This window comes from Periplaneta americana, chromosome 2, assembly GCF_040183065.1.
Source record: "Periplaneta americana isolate PAMFEO1 chromosome 2, P.americana_PAMFEO1_priV1, whole genome shotgun sequence".
NCBI lineage: Eukaryota > Metazoa > Arthropoda > Insecta > Blattodea > Blattidae > Periplaneta > Periplaneta americana.
In genome coordinates this window covers 101,669,224-101,691,740 of record NC_091118.1, presented here as the reverse complement: position 1 = coordinate 101,691,740, position 22,517 = coordinate 101,669,224, and the positions used below count along the sequence as shown (strand labels likewise).

The following is a 22,517-nucleotide window of genomic DNA, read 5'->3' as shown; positions in this document are numbered from 1 at the left end:
ATCAGAAATGAAATAACAGACAAATCAGGAATACTGAACAGATGGACGAAATATGTAGAAAAATTATATGAGACAAGGAATCATCCAGATAGCTTGGCTATAGAAGACGAGGCAACTGTATCAAAAGATGAAAAGAAATTTTCTCTTTTAAGGGAAGAAACTGAACAAGTGCTTAGGGAAATGAAGAATGGAAAAGCAACAGGAATGAATGGAATTTCCATTGAATTAGTGCAATGCTTGGATGAAGACAGGAAGGAAATTCTGTCATTATGCAACGAAATATATGATTAAGGTGATTGGCCTGAAAATTTTACAGAGATAGTGTTGCTTCCAGTACGGTACCGAAGAAAAGTAATGCCAAGAAATGTAACGAGTTCAGGACTATCAGTCTGATATCACACTCAGCGAAGATTCTTCTGCGAATACTGAATCGAAGTTTATACTCTAAGATGGAAGAACAGTTGGCTTCAGGAAGGGAAAAGTACGAGAGATGCAATGGACTGCTACAAACAATCGGCAAAAGATCTACCTAGAGAAGATAAAGAAGTGTATATAGTATTTGTGGACTTAGAAAAGTCATTTGTGGAATAAAATGATGGGGATCCTTAAGAAAATTGGATGGATTGGAAAGAGAGAAGACTGTTCAGTGACCTTTATTATGAAACAATGAGTCAAAGTCAGGATAGGAGAAGAAATGTCAGAAGTAAGCAAAATAGGGAGAGGAGTACGATAAGGATGCTCTTTATCACCTACCCTCTTCAATATCTACTTGAAGAACTGTTCTCAGAACATGGGAAGAGGGTAGTAGAAGGAAGAAGAATAAAGTGCATAAGATTTGCTGATGATATGGTGTTGTTTGCAGAGGAGGAGATGATACTAAGGGATATGCTACTGAAGCTAAATGACAGCTGTGAGCAGTATGAAATGAAGATAAATGCAAATAAGACAAAGACCATGGTCATGGGAAGAAAAGTAAAGAAGGTAAACTTACGAACTCTAAATGAGCCAGTAGAGCAAGTGGGCAGCTTCAAATACTTGGGATGTACCATAGGCAGTAACATGAGGTGCTGTCAGGAAGTCAAAAGGAGAATAGCACTGGCCAATGAACCTTTAATAGAAAAAGGAGCATCTTCTGCGGACCTCTGGAGAAAGAAATAAGGAAGAGACTAGTGAAGTGTTTTGTGTGGAGCGTAGCATTGCATGAGGCAGAAACATGGACATTACTACGAAGTGAAGAGAAACGACTAGAAGCATTTGAAATGTGGATCTGGAAATGGACAGACAGAATAAGAAACGAAGATGTGTTGGAAAGAGTGGGTGAAGAAATAATGATGCTGAAACTGATCATGAAGAGGAACAGGAAGAGGAAAAGGAATTGGCTGGGTCACTGGTTGAGAAGAAAATGCCTTCTGAAGGATGCACTGGAAGGAATGGTGAATGGAAGAAGAGTTCGAGGCAGGTGATAGGCGACATTAAGATATATGCATCATATGCGGAGACTAAAAGAAAGGAAGAAAACAAGAAAGATTGGAAAATGCTAACACTATGAATTAATTAATTATTAAATAATGTATCACACAGATTACATTTGTTGTATATGACCTGTGTATTCTGAGAAGCTCATTTCATGTTTCTGAACTCAGTACTTTAGTATCATAAACTGCACATTTTACAAAAAAATTAATCAGAATATTCGATCATATAGTTCCAATATATTCTTTTGATTTGTTGTATATGACCTGTGTATTCTGAGAAGCTCATTTCATGTTTCTGAACTCAGTACTTTAGTATCATATACTGCACATTTTACAAAAAAATTAATCAGAATATTCGATCATATAGTTCCAATATATTCTTTTGATTTTAAGTTCAATAGCAGCTGTTAGTCCATCAGTTAAACAACCTTTAATTATAGATGAAAATGACGGAAAGCTTCATTAATCTAATCTAGCATGTGCATCCAACTATGAGTATATTAACGTTTGCAATAATATTACTTTTGTTTCGATAAATGGAAAAATTAGTATGTCTTACTATTTCTAGATTATATATTACAATTTTATAATTTTATTCAGTTTGGGGTATGTATGTACACATGCACATGGAAGTGACATTTTACACATGTATTTAATTTAATTCATTCATTCATGTTTGACATGTGTCGATAGTAAGGTATCCACAGTACTTGTATGCAAAGGACCTTAGAGTTTGCTGTGCAAGGATGTCTGCAGGTCGAGTGGTTACTTGATCTGCTCTGTGTGTGTCTTCTTGGAGGTGATCTTTCCTGTTCATGAGCTTGGCATTCCAGAATGATGTGGAGAATTGTTTCTTCACTTGCAATATATAGATTAAATCTACGCAGATAAAAATCTGTAACTGAATATCCAGTTCTAGCTCTACAGGCAAAGGTTTGTAGTTGTCGTGATTGATTCAGGTAAATTTTAATGTCATTAGGTTCTTTCAGCATTTGTTTCAGATTTTTGCCAGTTTTGCAAGAAATCTCTTCGTCTGTCCAAATTTATTTGAAGACTGAAGTACACAGGTGAGTCAGCAAGTTACAAATCAAAGTAGTGACCTACATTTTTTAATGAGATGCCTGAAACTATCACGGCTAGATAGCAGTCTTATCCAGGTGTAAAAGTGTTCTTCAATGTTCACACAAGAAAAACAAAGAAGCAGCAGTTGCAAGATGGTGGCACCTGTGGACGAATATCGTCATTTCCCATAACAATGGTCCTGGAACACATGATACAACCATTCAAAGAACATTGTAGAAGTAACATAGACTGGTTGTAGATAGCTGCAATGACTTGACTTCAAACTACAGTACAGCAAAAATATAGATAAATGAGGTACTACGTTATGGAATACAAAATTTGAATGGTTGTATTGTGAACCATAGTTGTGTTCCAGCCGCCAGCACGGCTCAGTCGGATAAGGTGCTTGCCTGCCGGTCTGAAGTTGTGTTTGGGCGCGGTTCAATCCTCGCTTGGTCCGATTACCTGGTTGGGTTTTTTCCGAGGTTTTTCCCAACCGTAATGTGAATGCAAGGTAATCTATGGCGAATTCTCGGTCTCATCTCGGCAAAAATCATCTCGCTATCACCAATCTCATCGATGCTAAATAACCTAGTAGTTGATACAGCGTCATTAAATAACCAACTAAAATAAAAAATAGTTGTGTTCCAGGACCATAATTATGGCAAATGGCGATATACTGGTGTTGAACAGTGGTTCATTGTGTGAGTTTTCTGAGAAAAATCTGGCAGCAAAGGCCAGAAATGTTGCCTGTGTATGATAAGCAATAACCGGAACTATGGCAGAATGCCTTTAAGGCAGTTTCTGATAATGTTCCATACATCCCATTAACTCTGCAAGCATTTCATGTTTATGGATGACTGAGAATGGGAACGTTGTAATATGTTGGTACAGAAATGGGAGTATCCACAACATCGTATTTTGTTTCTTGTATCATTCATGCTGGTGAAGATATAGTTTGGATAGCTGATATGTCACAACATGGACAGTTTCAATCCTTGGCATATCTTTTAAATTTTTTTCTAGACGAAGTACCAGTGGACAAAGTTTCATCTGAATAGTTTTTCCTGTCATTCCTATTCACATATTGCTCCATCATATCATACTGACATGGACTTCGCGAGTACCAATGTAACATAGGTATTTCACTTAAACTAACATTATTCACATAACCAAGAACACAGATAACTGCTTGCTACTAATGAACAATACATCAGTAGCATGACTTGTAAAGACAATGCAATCTGAAATTATTTATTCTACTATGTACCATCACATTATATGGGTAATCTATGTACTTTAAAAGAGGTATGAAGCCTCTAGTGTGTACTGAGAATATTTTCTGACTGGCAAGATTAGTAAGCCTTATTTAAGAGGACAAAAATTTCAATCTTAATACAAATGTGGTGTCAATACTTTTATGTCCAAACCTGTGGAGTAATAATTAGTGTATCTAACCAGGTGGCCTGGGTTCGAATCCCAGTCTGAACGAGATATCTGGTTGAGGTTTTTTCCGGCATTTTCCCTCAACCCAATATGAGCAAATGCTGGTAACTATTGGTGCTGGACCCCAAACTCATTTCACCAGCATTATCAACTTCATTTCATTCAGATGCTAAATAATCTGAGATGTTGATACAGCATCGTAAAATAACCCACAAAAAAATAATAATACTTTTATAGTCTGTGAAACATGCAAGGTGACATAGACTAATACCAATCAACTACAAGTCTTCATTAACAGCTGCTTGCGCCATATTCTGAATATAAGATGGCCTGGAACTATATAGAACAGGACGTTATAGAAAGTTGCAAAACAAAAGCCTACTGTAAACTGAATAGTAATGAGGAAATAGCAAAGGATCGGACATATTTTGAGAAAGCCAGAAATACCCATAGGAAAAGCAACACTAGATTGGAACCCACATTAATCCCGAAAATGTGGAAGACCTAGTAAGACTAGAAGGAGAACAACAGAGCTAGAGGTCAGGAGAATACAGAAAATTTGGAATCAAGTGAAAAGAATGACAAGAAACAGGAATAGACAGAAAAACTTCATTTTAGTCCTGTGCTCTAAACAGAACAGGATACAAGAAAAAGGTTAGTAACTTATCTGTAACTAAGTAGATGTTCAAAAAAAAAAAACGCAGTAATATAACATATTCCATGGCTTCATTGTACTGTAACCTGCACTGAGACATAATGACACTTCATCTCTGAGAGGGATAATATGACAACTAGCAGGATTAACCAGATAATTTAATAAATAAAGACATCATTAGAAATAATTCGTCTCCTTAAACAGATGTTACTTTAGTATTATATGTATGATTATGGGTGTGATTTTATGGAGATTATTTTGTCCTGATTTTGGCGATTAAAAATGATTTTATTTTTTTCATGCAAACTCTCCATAAACCTGTTTTTTGTTGGAAATATAGTTATTATGAAGTAATTTCATGGATTTCTATCAATTTCGCGAAAAATTCGTGGATATATTTCACTTAATTTTGGACTTTCATTAAGGCATTTACATTTTCCATGCATACAATTATGTTTTTAACACATTTCGCAAATATCGTTGATATGAAACAATCACAACCTATCCATGATTAAAAAATGTAAACTAAGTTATAACCAATACATGTGTAATAACATTAAGTTTTCATAGAACAAAACGGAGAGAATATGACTAGTTAAGAAACAATTACTTATAAAATTCAAACACACTTTAAAACTGCTATTACCTATGAAGTACATTAACTACCAAAAGAGCTAAGTATAATACAGTACTGAATAATGTTCTGCTGAAAATAACCAAAACACTAAGTTAAAAAAAGAAAAAAAAAACAGAACAAACATGTAACTTTGTTAATATACATTCATTCTATAACTTAGCGTTACTTTTCTTCCAGAAATGGAATAACTTTAAGAAAATTTATATTAAAATTGTAATAACAAAATGTAATTAAAAACAATCAGTTCTGATTTTTTTGCATAGTTAAATCGAACTGAATTTACGTGTCACATTTGAATTATACCTGTATATACTTACAGAGTTGCTATCTATTTTTCGGTCAAATTCATCTGACATTTTGAAGTAACTGAAGTCTGAGATGATTTCTCCATATTTCTGTTGGTCTTGCTTATTTTCTAATCTGAAAAATAGTACACATATTAATAAACACTTAGCTAATCTCAATTTATATGATAACTATTAACATATATCTGATCTGGTTATGGTTTTAGGGGGCAGATTTCTATGACAAAAAAATATAATAACTGCATTCATTTATGACCTAAAACAAAAAAAAAAAAATATATATATATATATATATATGACCAATAAAATTCGAAATATGACTTTATCAGTAACATGTGTATGTTAGATTTTTTAATTCTCGGCATTATACATTGATTAAAATCAAATGTCTAACCAGTTGGATGTTACATTTAAACAAATTACTTCAAATGTCCTCTGTCTTTATAATAGCATGTTGTACAGATACTGAAGAAACAAGGAGTGACCGAGTAGGAGGAGAAAGTTACGAACACTTGAAAATTATTGTAAGGAAATCCTTTATTGTGTACAGCATGTTTTCGCTCACAGGGCCAAACAACAGAAGCCTATCTGCTACTTGAAACTCCACATTCCACAGTCAGTGCACACTTTCTTTTCACTGCATTTCTGCGAAAATATAGGTATTTTAGAGCTATCCTGAAAAACTTTCATAGTATTACATTTCTCCGAAATATAGATATTTCACAACTATCCTGAAAAACTTTCATAGTATTACATTTTACCAGGCTTGTTGTGGTTAGAATGAATGCATTAATATGAGAAATGCGCAAAATATAACATTATGACGCGAATTTTTACTAAATGCCGAAATATGCATACAGTTTTTTTTTTTAATTGAGTTATTTTACGCCGCTGTATCAACATCTAGGTTATTTAGCGTTTGAATGAAATGAAGGTGATAATGCAGGTGAAATGAGTCCGGGGTCCAGCACCGAAAGTTACCCAGCATTTGCTCGTATTGGGTTGAGGGAAAACCCCGAAAAAACCTCAACCAGGTAACTTGCCTCAAACGGGATTCGAACCCGGACCACCTGGTTTCGCGGCCAGACACACTGACTATTACTCCACAGGTGTGGACTGCATACAGTTAGACCCAAAATATGTTAATATATAGTCTCATACTAAATATGCTACAAAATTAAAAATCATCCAAATATGCATTTATATGCCTAATAAAAACCCTTCCATTTTCTTTAGAATGCTTGCAATCAAGTTTAAATCAGTCTGAAAACTGAAACACTCCCATAGCAAAAAATATTAATTTAATACCCATGTTGAATCCGATAAGCTGTATAGATTTATCAAATGATTTTCACAAAAGACTGTCATAAACTCATCTGATTTTGATGTAATAGTACAATATTTTATTTCATTTCATGATGATGATTAAAAAAAAAACGAAAACGTTTATCATGAAATGAAATGAAATAAAATATTGAACTGTTACATCAAAATCAGGTAAGTTTATGACGGTCTTTTGTAAAAAAAGATTTGATAAAAAATATGACATGTCATAGAAATACGCCTCTTAGGTATAACTTATGTAGTGGTTAAAATACACAACTTTAATGATGCATGAAAGCAGCAGTCGAAGATTCTATTCTCGTCTGGGTAAAGAATGTTTGTTACAATATTAAGTCCTGTGTTGTCTTAAGTCAGGAACAGGAGTCATGTCGATTCTCCAATAAGGGAGATACTCATTGTGTACATACGAAGATGTGACAGATTAGGATCTACAGTATGTATGAGTCCAAATGCACTTGGTTAAGCTCTCAAACTATGTCACCTACTAACAAATGTTTACATATTTTAAAATACAGTCCCTGCTTAAGAACTATGAATAAAGAAAAAAATATATAATCCATAATAAATGCCGAAATAAAATTTACAAGATATGTAGTTTGAAATAACAGAATGGACGAAATCAGTAACTTCACAATACAAATGGAACTAAAAATGTTCAACTTAAATCACATGATATTACAAAAAAAAAGTAATTGGAAATTATGCATATTAAGAAAGAATAAAAAAGAATAGTCTAACAAGCTGTGATCTACAAACCTAGTGGAAAAAAGGATGCAGGCTGACCAAGAAGTCGATAGAGACACAATATTATCAATTACTTATGTTCAATCCATCACCATGATGCATTATTATTATTATTATTATTATTATTATTATTATTCTTACTAATAATCATCATCATAAGTCATACAGGTTACAGTCTCAGAAGGATTGCTATGGTCCACAAAAGTTTTCAGCCCATCTCTTCATTGGACGTCCAATTGATCTCCTGCCTCTGGGTTGGTAATGCAGGATTGCACAAGGGATTCTAGTCCTAGACATACGCCTCACATGCTGGCACCAGTTATCTTGATAGAGACATATGTCTGCTAGTACAGAGTTCATTTCAAGTTCCTTTAAGATGTTTTCATTTCTTTTATGGTTCCACTTAGTATAGCCAGTTGTTCGGCATATGAATCTCATTTCACTAGCAATAATTCTACTTGCGTCACATTTCTTTAGAGTACATGCTTCACTTCCATAGTGCAGAACTGGTCGTGCTAAATTTTATACAGATGAAGGCGGGTATGTCGTTGAACTAGAGATGGTTTCATGATTCTGTTTATGATGTCCAATGATTTATATACTGTAAAATTTTGTCATAAATGTCTAAATCTGCTAAGAAAGATAATTTGTAGACAAGATATTTAGATTCTTTAACTCTTTCCAAAATACTTCCATTAATATAAATCTTGCTAGGAACAGGCTCTTTGCCACAAAAAGCCATAATTTTAGTTTTGTCAGTAGAAATTTCCATAGAGTATTTTGTCCGCTATGAGTTTCAAATTGTATATGGACCTTTGGCTAAATCATCTGCAAATAACAATATGTCCAAATTTAAATTGCGGTTTAGTGGTATGTGACCATGTCTTGTTTTCCTAAATTCACGTATCATGGCATTCATATATATGTTAAATAGAAGACAGGACAGTGGGCATCCTTGTTGGACAACAAAAGAAGCCATCTTCCAGGCTGACAATTTATCTGCAATTTTAATTGAGATTGAAGTATCTTTATATATATATATATTTTTATGAACGATTTGTTGTGGGATCCAATCTTCTACTAATATATTCAATAAGATGTTACGATTTATATGATCAAAAGCTTTTTTGAAGTCCATATAAGTCGAATATTGCCTAGTAGCAGCAGCAGCACCACCAGCAGCAGCAGCAGCAGCAGCAGGCCTATTATTATTAATTTGTGTAGGTTGTGGTTCTGAATACATAAAAAAAGTAGTGTCTACAATTAATGTGAAATTCCATTCACTTACAGGGTTGCCACATTGTCTCATCAGGAATCCAGGACAGGTAATGATACTGCATACCTTAACATGACTACACATTTCAATTAATTAAATTTGTAATGCAACTGATTTTATTCATTTTATGTATTTCAACCAATTGTACAGGGCGTAAACTTTTAATTTTGTTACATTTTTCCTAGATTATGAAATTTCCTTTGAATTATTGATGAAATCTGGAAAAATAATATCATATTATAGCCTGATCTATACAGAAAAAATTCATGATACAGTGTTTAAATTCAATCAATAATAAATCAACTTCCAAAGAGAGTACAGTAAAGACCAAAGATACTCTATAATACCTAATACATACTATAGTATTATCGTTTTTATTTCAATACAGCCAGTGCTATCATGGTAATTTTTTTCATGGCCATATGTCCCACCCCTTGTTTTCTCCCTTGAAATATATTTTACTCTCATCTTTCTATCTCTCAGACTCATTTAATGATTTTTTTCAATATTAAAGAAGAAATAAAGAAATTGTTTTCCTTTATATTTTAATTGTACAAGTAGTTTGATTTAAAGAATACACCATGTAGCACAACAGTAGATGTACACTTGTCTCGATTAATCTTGGAGCATGTATTTGCAGCACTTCTTGTTTTTCAATCATTATTTTATATAATTCTGGATTCCAGTGCTGCAGAGGAGGACAATTTTTATTTATGAACATCAAACAAAATACATTAGGAACAGCAAGAGATGATCTAAGATCTGTACAGATCTCCGCATACAAAACTTAGGCACCAATATGCCGTATGGCTCCATACAGCCAAAATTTTCTTTTCCCAATACGATTAATTAAAAAAAATTGTAGGTTCCCATATGATGTACAGCCCCATATAGCCTCCATGACAGCACTGAATACAACCCGATAGGAGGCACCAGGCATCATTGAAGACGATGTTGAACATAAGTTGGACAGGGTCTTGAAAAAATGAGTAAGGAATTTTAAAGATAATTTTACAGAAATGAGCAAAGAATTGTATTTTTCCAATCTTTTTGACATTCTGAGGCAAATATAATTCAATCTGAGAGACAGCACACACCATTAAAATCCAGAACAATCCTAGGAAATCCAGGGCGTCTGGCAACTCTGTTCATTTATCTCTTTGCGGAATTATCATTTGGTACATGATCAGGGATTCAAAATTTTACTGTGTACATGCCTACATATCAAAAATTATTACCGCCAACATTCTGTGTTGACATTTCTTATAATTCTCTTTGATCAAACTTATATGCAGAGAAGGGATCGACTTTAATAACCATAAAATTCAAACAAGAAAATATATTTGAAAGTTATAGCACAATAAATTACAGTGAAATCCCGATAGTACATGCCTGATTAATACACTATCCCGCATAATATGCGGTTTTTGTCTGCACATTTCATATATAAAGCCTATAAAAATTATCCCATAAATTGTGCTCGAATACTGCCTATTATGGTTCATTCATGGAATATTTTCAATTCAATTTCTGTAATGCTTAGAAGAAGAGTTAAATTTCAGTTATTTGTTCTCACTGGAGTCATTAATCTGTAAAGTATTCTACCCTTATCATAACTTACATATTATAGAGTTATCTTAATTAAACTATAAAACTGTTAAGTTTAACATCTTATATAGTTACCTAAACACTGGTGGAATGTAATCCTTGAGTCGCAGAAGCTCAGCAATAATCGCATTACCTCTGGAGACAAGTCGAAGAATATTTTGGCCACATGGATTATTTTCGGCAAGAAATTCAGCCATATTTATATAGTTTTATCAACATTAAGAACTTTCAATCTGCGCTTTTTAATCGCCTCAATCTGTAAAAATAGACAAATATACAATAAATCTTACAATTTTAAGTTTGTATATATATTTTGTATAAAACAATATGAAGTTCTATGCTACGCACTGTGGAAGACACGGAAAAATTTTGTCTGTCCACTCGTACTCCCCATTCCACTAGTAAATTTATCCTTGACATATAAGAAAATACAATAAAAGTTTAGTTTACATACACCAGTTTGAGATGTTCTCTTTTCAAATTCATGAAGGTCGAGGGAACATATACAGAAACTCAGGAAGTGACATAATAATGAATATATGTTTGAAAACATTAGTTCAAGGATATCAGTTAATCAGATAAGACTAGTTAGAATAATGTTGCAGAGAATGGTGTGTGAAAAGTATGGCCGAAAGTTTACCAATGTAGCTATTGGCTCTCAATAATGCTGTCTTTGGAACTATATTCAAAAGAAGGTAAGTAATCTTGAAAAAGAATGTTGTGCATGGAGATCTCATTAAGACATTGCTTGTGGCATGGTTATGGTCGTTATGGACGTAAATGATAATCATTATCAGCCTGAGAAACGAAGAGGAAACTTCAAATGTCCGTGATGCAACAAATCTCAGTCTATTTGCTCAGATTCCCATTTCCAACCAGAATTCTCCAATCTTATTTTAGTATGTTCTCTTTATACTTCACAACTTGGACTATTTATTCCATTGCTAGTGTAGTTTCATCAATATTTCTTTGGTCTTCCAAACTTCTCTTGGCTCTTGATTTATACAAGAACCCACAGCACATTGGGCCAGTTGTTAAATCTGACGAAGAAACTATAATGTAGTCACAATACCTCTAATAGGCATTATATTAGTAAATATATTATTACAAATTACTATACTGTGTATATATAGTCGGACCATCGGATCTGTGTCCCCATAAGATATGCAAATTGAACCCTAATTCCTTCTCAGCCTCGGTAATTCATTTCTCTCCCTGCATTCCTACCTCTCTCTTTTCTATCTCTCTCCACTACTCACAATTTATTTGCACTTGCAGGACAGTTTATTTGCACTTGCAGTCCAGTGCAGCATTTTGCGATGAAGAGAAACAAACAGGTCAGTATCTGTTTCCTATAAATCAGGCAACGAAAAGAGCAGCTGCGATCACAGGTGAGCTTATTTTATTTCAATTGATTATGTATTAAAATTACTTATTTAACTAATACTGATATAATACAACATTTTTATGTAATTTATAATTTAGCCTATATAGGCAGGTGAGAGCGCCTAATAAAGAAAATCAGGAGAGAGGGAGTCTATGCACGAGATGAAAAGCTAGAATCACGAGGGAAGAATAGACCAAGGGAACCTTTCATTCTTGTAGATGATATGGACCGATGTATTTTAAGAAGAAATATACAAGAATTTTATATCATGCAGAAAGAAATTCCTACATTGAAGAAATTATTGAAAGTTGCGAGAGAAGCAATAAATTTCCAATGTGGGAGAGAAACATTACAGATTAACAGAAGAGGAAATAGCTATATTTGTTATCAATTTGGGTGAAGACAGCAGCAGCAGCAATAGTGTGACTGTAATTTCATGCACAATACAAGTCTTGGTCTTTTGTAAACATGTATTTTCATAAGCATAAATTAGAACTCCTGCACATTATCAGTATGTTACGTTATATTGTATGTAAATAATTTCGTAGAATGTAGTAACTTCGCCATAGCCTGTCCCTAGCCTGGATGAGAAAGAAAGAGGGTACATGGCTGTGTTAATTCATTCCTTTAATTTTATAATATTTTATTAGGACTTCACGATCACGTTCCAAGCCTAACAAAATAAGAAAATGAGGTGAAGAAGAAGTATTTATGACGAAACCATTTCTCTTTAAAAACGAAATAGATTTCCTTCACGTAATTTCCATTTAACCAACAAATATCCACTGTGATCATATAATTATCTCCAAATAATCGTAGAAGTCAATCAGCATCATTAGACCTACTTAAATTAAATTATGAATATGTAATAATTAAACTCACATTATTAATAAACAATATTCAAGAGATATGACACTGTTTGACGGAAGTTTGGCAACATCCCTATTTGGCAAGGTTCAATGAGATTACCACGCATTTAAATTGTGATAAATTAAAATGATTGTTGCATTATATAAAACAACTTAAAATAAAAAAAAATGATATTACCGAATTTACAGGTGGTCCACCTTGAACACCCGCAATATACGCGCCTGCTACTATTCAATGCAGTAAAAATATCCAATAGAACCTTGTTATTCTGAGCCCTCGAAATTATCTACAATGAATCCTAGCCTCTTTTTTTTAGAGTATGGTACTGGTTTCAATGCAGTGATTTAAAAGACTTTTTAATATTTTGTGGCCCTACTAGGAGCAGTCTGAGTAGTTTCCATAATAATTCCTGTAGTCGGTTTTTTTTTTTTTTTTTGCCACAAGCTGTCAAAGAAATCTCTGCAGCTCCTCATGGGAACGTTCCTCTGTTAATGGCTGTATTAATTTCTTTTTCACTTTCATTCCAGTTTCTCTTAAAGTTTTTCTGGATCTTCCTCTCCTTGGAATAGAAGGTCCAGGCTGTTGGACTACAAGAATACTTTATAGGCCTAAGCATCGTAAACTTTCTTGGGAGATTTAACTTTTATTCCAACCAGGAATTACAATTCTCTTTTAAATCTTTCTTTCAACTGCACTGCTTCCAGCACTTATTAAATTTGCACTTATATGCACTTAGGTCTTAGTCATTAGAATGCTTTATCTGAAGATTCAGCACAAAGTACTTCATAAAGATCTTGGCAAACCAATGTCCCAGCTGCTGACCCACAAAAACACGGTTTTAGTCAAAATGTACACATGTCACCGATGTAAAAACAGAATATAAACTATACACATGCAGTTATGTTATCATTGCAAAATCAAAATTTGAACACTTATAACTTTTTAACAGTATAGGCCTAAATAACATTAAATTAGGAACATTAAATCCAGACATTTGAGATGAGAAGGGCATGTAGCGCGTATGGACGAATTCAGAAATGCATACAGTGTGTTAATTGGGAGGCCGGGGGGAAAAAGACCTTAGGAGAGGCCGAGATGTAGATGGGAGGATATTAAAATTGGATTTGAAGGAGGTGGGATATGAGTGTAGAGCCTGAATTAATCTTACTCAGGATAGAGACCAATGGCAGGCATATGTGAGGGCAGCAATGAATCTCCAGGTTCCTTAAAATCCATAAGTAAGGCCTAAATGAAATCTTGAAACTGAAATTTATATAATGGTGCACACAATAGGCCTATGTGAAATATTTTTTGGTCAATTCCACTGTGACGGGTGTTACTTTCAGAAAGAGATTCTTCGAAATTTAATTGGAATACAATAATTAATAAAATATTTTTACTAGTTCTTTTATACTTCAATGAATTTTCACTTCTTGCTTGTCAGACACAACTAATTTTTTTTTTCTAAACATTATTTGTCAGGTGATATAAGTGAAATAAACAATGTGACGGGTGTAACATGAAAAAGACATGCATAAATTAATGATACAGTTTAACTGATAACTCTGTGAAGTTCACAGTTTGAATTAATTGTGTTACCTATATTCAGTGAGAGGAAAGTTCAAGGAATCGAGTGATATAATGGATGTAATTAAAATATTTAGCCCTACACTTACAAGTGAATTAACCTTATGTGACGGGTGTTACTTGTCTGAAGAAATTTCACATTTGTTTTTTTTTTTTTTTTTTTTTTTTTTTTTGGTTCAAATCATAGAACATATATTTTCTGTAGTTCACTACATAGACTTAAGAGTACTGGTAGCCTAATATCAATGATAGACATATGTTTTCAAAGTGTGCAATTTTTTTAAAGTTAACTTTAACTTAGTAAATTACAAATATGATGTTGACAGCTTCAAAATTGTAATTCTGACGCTCTAAAGTAAATTAATACAAATATTTAATAGAAACATTAAAAAATACAGCCATAAAATCAAAATAGTGTGGCTAGAAGTACAGATTCGCTTTTGATATTAAACTGTTGTTCCTAACATAAATTTACTTTTTAGTATATATGCTCACTTCAACAAATGCTAAATATAAATTTATATTTCTCACAATGGAATTTAATAAATTTTACTAAAACTGTAATTACAAAACAAAATACAACAACTTAAGCAGCATCATACTCAGAACTGTCTCAATTTTTACTATTTGGACAGCTGTTCCTAGTGACTGGAATTTCGTTTCACTGAAAACACTAGTGTTTATTAATGCAGCTTTTCTTGCCCTTTAGTTTCAAACTTTCAGTTTTGTTTTCTTACTGTGAGCAGTAAATTCTTTTCTTGATAGCTTCTTTGTTCTCCTAAGCTTTTCCCTCCCCTTCTGCAAATAGTCTTCATATCTGTGTTGTTTGGGTAAAGGTAGATGTCATAAAATGAGCTTGGTGATAAATGAAAATTAAACTTGGAACTCTTACTGAAAATACTTTTCTACACAAAACACAACAACTGCTAGTATTCTTTTCATTTTTGCACACTAACTTGTATAATTTAACTTGTGTGTTCATCTGGGGAACAAAATTCCATCTGCACAAAAAATTACTTATCTCCCTTTACTCGAACACCACAGAATTTTATCTTTATTTAATTTTCTTCGCCTAGGGCATTCAGGTTGCCTCTCAGCTGCTGATTTCCCTATTCTGCAATTAAATATATACGGTATCCAGCTATCTCAAAACGTTAAAATAAATAATTGCATGGTTAACATGCAGCTTCGTATATCCTAAAAATACAGCAGCTTAATCTGCATTTATGTTTAGGTTATGCTAGTAATCTTCAGTAATTCATTCCTTGCTAAGTAAGCAAGAAATAATGTTACAGAATAGAAAAGTACTATGATTAACTAAAATAGAACATAAGTACATTTACCTTTGTAGCCTATAATTTTTATGTAAATCAGAACTTTCGACCAAACATTCAGCTTAATGTAAATTTGGTGGGAAATCTTTCAGACAAGTAAGATTTTGGAGGAAACAGGTATTGACGACTGTTGATAACTTAAACTTCAGATTTACCAACATTTGAAACTTATTTAATAATGTGTTGTGGGAACTACCTGCAATAAATCAAAATACAGAATTCCTGTGTTCTCCGTGCTCTAATTTTGTAACACCCGTCACATTAAAACACTTGTTATTTTTAGTTTTAAAAAAATTTAAAAAAATACTGTACTTCTGGCATCATATTTTGACTTTGCTTTCAAAAATTGGTGCCTTCAGGACAAAAACTGAGAGCAAGAGAGTAACTTTAAGCATATTCTGTGACGGGTGTTACATAAAAACACTTATTTTAAAAATAGCAAATTTTTTAACTCACTGACATTCATAAAAGTAAATTGACACTGATTTTAAAGTCTTCTCTTTCTGTTAATAGAATTACAACAGAGAACAGCCTTGTTTATTAATTTTAAGTTATGGTTTGGCAACAAACTGCCAAAGTAAATTTGACAGATCAAAAGTACACACTAAAAATATTCACTTTGGATGTATGTAAAACAAAGATGAATTAAATAAATCGAACTTTTCTGTTAATTTCTGAACATATGAACTTTCCTGAAGAAAATGATATACAGAACATATAGGCCTACTGAACATGAAATTTAATTTTTAACTTCAATGTCCAACCTATCGTGGAATTGACCTTTTATTATAATAATTACATGTAAATACAAGTTTAAATTGTTGTCATTGTTCAATGCCTTGCATCTGGCAATGAAGTCATAAGCATTCTTATTCTTAAATTTTTTCTGCATGCAGAGCACTACAGGTCTTTAAGTAGTCTTCGTTCATCTCTGTCATAGGGGTCATAATGATGAAGTCAGAATTCCTAATTCATATAAGTAGATGACTTGCTAGGCAATCATGGTTTGTGATGAGTCTGAAGGCTGCTACTGCTGTCTTCCATTGCCTCTGTGGGATTGCATCTGGCTTGGAGATATGTTCCACTTCTTGTGAAGACAAGAAGATTCAGCATGCTTTTCTGTTTCCTATAGATGTATATATGCCAAAATTTCGAAGTGATCCGGCATTTTATTGATGTGAATGAGTACATCATCTTTTTCTTCTCTTGTATTGTTGTACCTTTCTTGGCGAACATATCTGCAATTTCATTTACCTTAACCCCACAGTATGCTGGGATCCATTTTATAGTGATCAACTTCTTAAGTTTTTGGAGTTGTGCCAATATTTTATAGCATTCTTTGATTTATGTTGGTATCTTTGTAGTGTTTGAGCATATTGCTTGAATTGCAGCCTTAGAGTCAGAGAAAATGACTGTCTTAGTAAACTTGTTTGTTGGGAGATTCAGGAGTTCTTGTAATGCTATGTGTATTGCCATTATCTCTCCACCAAAATTAGTTGTGTCCGTACCCACAGAACGATAAAAGGATAAGAATGTACACGTGATTCCAGCTCCAGTTTAGTAGTATTTGGCAGATCCATTCATGTATAATCTTTTCGCTGTAAGAAAAATCCTAATATAAACAACAGCACGTGACTGAAGTGAGGCTTCATTGGCTGCTGTTTGGCGCCACAGATTCTCAGTACGTGTTCCCGCCTACTGTTATACATTCTGTTTCATGTTAAACATTTCCCGTTACTCATCAAGTAGGCCTAACCTTACGACTATGCATTCATTAGTTTAGGAAATATTTACTTTATAATTACTCACATAACTTATTATATACATTTAAGACTATTTGCTTTTCTCTGCTTTTGAGAGGGTTTCCAGTCTTACGATTAATAACCACACACACCGAGGATGCAGAAGCCATACTTCAGTACCACGTGCTAGCGTGAACAACAAGCTCAAAGGACGGCAGCTTGTTACAAGAACAGTCTACCTCGGTATTACTGTTTGTATTCATCCGTGTTCATAGTACATAACAGAATATAAAAGTAGCTTTTCTTTACATATCGTTTCACATATGAGTGAAGTTATATGTTTCATTGCACTTAACAACTATAATTCAATTTTTTATTTTCAAATAATACAAGATGATAGTTTACAAATACGGACTACATTTTCCTGTGTCGTGTGAGTGTTTCGACTGTGAGCCAATCACGGGTATGACAGCCATGTGCTTGTGTTTACATTAGGATTTTTCTTACAGCAAAAACAGTATAGACATGTAACCATTCTTCTTTAGGATATTTGATGCTAATTGTTTGAAGTGTTAAGGCTTTTAGTAAATCTTTGGGTGTTTCTGATTTATTTACTTCTTCTGTTAATTGCGAGCAAAAGTTAGGTTTAATTAGTTCTAGTGGGTTAGCTCTTATAAGTAGGCTAAGTTTTCTCTAGTCTTATATATATTCAGTATGGATTTGATAAGAGTTACTTTTTCTATAAAACTTTTTTCAGTTTTAAGGGTTGTAGTAACTAGATCTTTTTCTTTCCATTTAGAGTAACATTTCTTTCATGTTGAAGTAGTGCTTATTCTTACATTTTTGTTGCTATTGGAAAGTTTCTTGTTAGGGCAAGCGTGATATCAACAGGTGTTGACTTACTGCTCCTGTGAATAGGCAGAGTGCTTGATTTTGTATTTGTTCAAGTTTATTGACTCTAGTTTGTGTTGCTGTTATTAGAGCTTCACTACAATACTGAATGGTTGGTTTAATGTACATATTTATGCTGTATTGAAGATTCTTCTTGAACAGCGCCATTTTGCACCTGCTAGTCTTTTTAATATCTGTACTTTTCTTTCTGCTTTTTGTGTGACATTTGTTATAAGCCTTTTTCCAATAAAGATTTCTATCAAAAGTGACACCTAAGTATGGGACTTCATAAATTGCTTTTAGTGGTGTGTCCTTAAAATGTGTATTAATATTTGCCGATTTGTGTTTTAATATGAACAAAATGTAATTCATTTTTTTCCTATGTTAATATGAGGTTTTTGGAACTCCATTCATGCAGTTTACATAGAGCTGCTTCTATTCTATCTTTGAGTAAGTGTAAATTTATTAAATAATAATTTCAACCCCTGAATTTCGGTTTTGGTTATAGCCTAGTTGTCTTCTGAAGAATATTAAATTCGGTATTCCTTTATTCACTATGTTTGCAAGTAACTTTTATCACAAGAACATTACTATTCAACAAAACATGCGAGCAGAGACTGTTGACTCATGTGTTTGGGGCTATCTCTCATTGTGTTTTGGGGAGGATGTTTATTTTCAGACCTCAATAAAATATGATTGGTTATACTATTATACAAGTGAGATGTTACAAATGGACTTCATACATTTAAAAGCATAACTTTTTTTCTCGTCAGATTTAACAAAACACTATGCACAGCGAATGGCAGGTTTCCACAATAAACTGGAAAGAGACACCAACATAGGCCTAATGTAGTAAGCCTATCTATAAAATAAATGTTGAATCATGAGTGCATACATAATCTAGACAATTATGCAAGAATGAAATAGGTCGAGTTGCAGTAATGTGATGGCACATATTTTTATTTATAACATCAAATATTATATATAACCATTTTTGTCGAATTAAAAAATCACCAAAATAATTATAAAAGTAGAGCAGCTAACTACAATATAACTAGGCCTAATTCTTTAACTCATACTAATAAACTCTCGTGTCAATCTTTCCTATCTTCTTTCTGGTGAATTTTTATTACTGTACTGCCAGTATAGGAAATTAAAAACGAACACTGAAAATACCTTAGTTTTGTAGCGTGGAGTAGTAGAAACTCGATGTGATCACTGGAAGAGCTGTGGTCACACCCAACGCGCCCTATTGAATTGAATTGAAAGAGGATAATTTGGAGGACAAATTTAAAAGGTACGCAAAACGCGTCCTTGCAAGGGGTTCGGGGCTGTAAGAAACTAAATAAGTGAGCTCCAAGCTTGTTGGCCATTAGTCTCAATCTGGGTTACGCTGCTCCACTGAAGGAGTTCTAGACAATTTTGAAGGGGGAAAACCGAAAATGGACGTAACCTCTTAGCTACCACATACGCGAGGGGAGGGAAATGTGATCAAAGTGATCACGGGACAGGACGAGGAAGGAATGGCTGGTGTAGATCTGCACATTGAAATGAACTGTGTCATTTCGCAGTGCAGGAGGAGTCGAGAAGACTCTGTTGTCTGTAACCCGCCCTAAATAGGTTCCTTACTTATATAGGAAAATTGTCGTACTTGAAGGAAGAAGGCGGCCATATTCTGTCATTGTGACGTTATTTGAGGTGGAGTGGGAGAATGATTGCAGTGTCGCCAACTGTGGTAACCATTCATATTATCTTACACAACTAACAAAACCTAATCTAACCTAACCTAACCTAACGTGCTACACACCTATTGTAACATTCCTAACGTTTAGCACACCTGTTGTAACATTCCTCACAGTTTCATTTTGTTTGCCGATATTGGCATCCTTGCTACGCCTATAGGCTGGAATTCAAGTCATCTAGTGGAAGTGAAGTCAAACTGCGACTGTTAATTAAGTTTCCGAATTTGTGTCTGTGTTAACTGCAAGAATTATTGTGTCATTGTAGTGATAACTGCATTTATATTGTACAATAAAAACTGAAATGTGTCGTGGCTGAAATAAAAGTGTTCTAAATTGATTTCCAGCACCACAATCCCAGTGATAAACATGTGAAAATTCGTTAGGAGTCTGTTGGAAGTGGCAGTAGAGAAATAACAATTGACCTTCTTTCTCATACAACTTACAACAAAATTACTGCTTTGCACATTGGGGGCAACATATAAGAAATTATTTTCCTACACAATCCACGCTATATTCACGTTGTTTTGAAATGATTAATCGAAGATTACATTTATATGTAATTTCTATTCTATATGTTCTCTTTTTCAGCACCAAGATCATTAAGAATGGTGAATATTATTCATGCTTGTTTCCTGTATTTCTTAAAATAATGTTATGTGGCATGTTAGTTTTTATTTATTGTTATTTACATAAACAATGTTGCGCAAAAAAATAAAAAATAATATTAATTTCATACTCAATCCACATCCTATATTCACATTTGTTTTCAGTGATTTATTAAAGAATGTACCGGTATTTAAAAGACTAATTTAGAAACATGTCACATAAATCATCCTTGTACCAAAAGAGAATGCTCCCCTGGACAAAATTATCGTACATTGCAGTGGTCGGCACTATTCCCTGAAATGGGTAACAGGTAAGACCGCATATTGGCATATGCACCTTTGTGCATTAGGGAGAGGGAGAAAGCATACCCGCCAGCAGCCACAGATGGATGCTAGTGCATCTCTTATCCACGGGTAAGAGATGCTAGCCCGATTGTGCACTGTGCTGATGACCACAGTTATATTGGATACAATATCAATTTAAGAAGCATATTAAAGGAATTATCCTTGCACTAAAATGTACCCTATGCTACCTGGACAAAAATGATCGTATTTTAATAAAATTATTTAAATACCGTTGCAAGTTAAACGAATTATCCTTGAACCAAAAAGGAAGTTCTCTGGACCAAATGATCGTAGTTTAATTATTTAATTACTTCATAAATATACTGTCAAAATTCTAGTATGCCATTCCAGGGACACTATGCCATCACTGCGAAAGCTGCTGTAAACCCACCTAAAATATCTTATACAGAGTGTTTCCGGGCTGTTGTTACAAACTTTCAGGGATGATGGGAAAGGGCACATGTATCAATTTGAGATAAGGAACCCTGGTCCGGAAATGACTGAGTCGAAAGTTATAAGCAAAAATAGTTGTGTGGAAATGAAATTGTAATTTGGAACCATGTGCCCTCCTTCCCTTAACCTTTGGAACAGTCGTGGAAAGATGGTATGGGTACTTGACCCGATAGGATCTGTGAGCTTGTCTACTGTTCCCATTGGCTCATCCGTATTCAAACATCATGTCTACATATTCCACTCTCGTGTACTCCTCCATTTCACTAGGACTGATCGACTGGACATTGCAACTTGTACACATACACTGCTGTCTACAGACGTACATATCAGGACTGACCATGTCTCTTACACATTACGCTATCTGTATTGCTTTAGTGTATTTTCCTGTCCCTACCAGTCAGAGAGCGCAATGAATGGAATAGCCTACTGTAAGTAGACAATGTAAACAACGTGCAAGATGTACAGATAAATACACATAAATAAGGTGTACACAGGAATAAAATTATTTCATTTCCACACAACTATTTTTGGTTATAACTTTCGACTCAGTCATTTCCGGACTAGGGTTTCTTATCTCAAATTGATATATATGCCCTTCCCCATCATCCCTGAAGGTTTGTAACACTAGCCCGGAAACACTCTGTATATCTTTTATATATGAGGTTATGTTAGGTTAGATTTAGATGTGTAGCATTATATGAAAGGTTAGGTTAGGTTAGATTAGGTGTATAGCATTATATGAAAGTTTAGGTTAGGTTAAATTAGGTGTGTAGCATTATATGAAATGTTAGGTTAGGTTACATTAGGTGTGTAGCAATATATGAAAGATTAGGTTACATTAAGTGTGTAGCATTATATAAAAGATTAGGTTAGGTTAGATTTAGGTGTTTAGTATTATATGAAAGGTTAGGTTAGATTAGGTGTGTAGCATTATATGAAAGGTTAGGTTAGATTAGATGTATAGCACAATATGAAAGGTTAGGTTAGGTTAGATGTTTAGTATTATATG

General features: G+C 33.8%; 1 protein-coding gene across 5 annotated transcripts in view; it reads right to left on the bottom strand.

The window, feature by feature from the left end:
- Strump (WASH complex subunit strump) overlaps nucleotides 1-22,517 on the bottom strand; it is an 88,749-nt gene that overhangs the window by 64,261 nt on the left and 1,971 nt on the right. For 4 of the 5 annotated variants that reach the window (XM_069818226.1, XM_069818231.1, XM_069818228.1 and 1 more), the window contains exons 2-3: nucleotides 10,628-10,808; nucleotides 5,593-5,695 (exon numbers count right to left, since the gene is read on the bottom strand). In XM_069818226.1, coding sequence (XP_069674327.1) covers nucleotides 5,593-5,695; nucleotides 10,628-10,749 — 225 coding nt within the window. In that variant the 5' untranslated portion in view covers nucleotides 10,750-10,808. The remainder of the gene's footprint in view (nucleotides 1-5,592; nucleotides 5,696-10,627; nucleotides 10,809-22,517) is intronic. The other variant, XM_069818230.1, reaches the window with a different exon arrangement.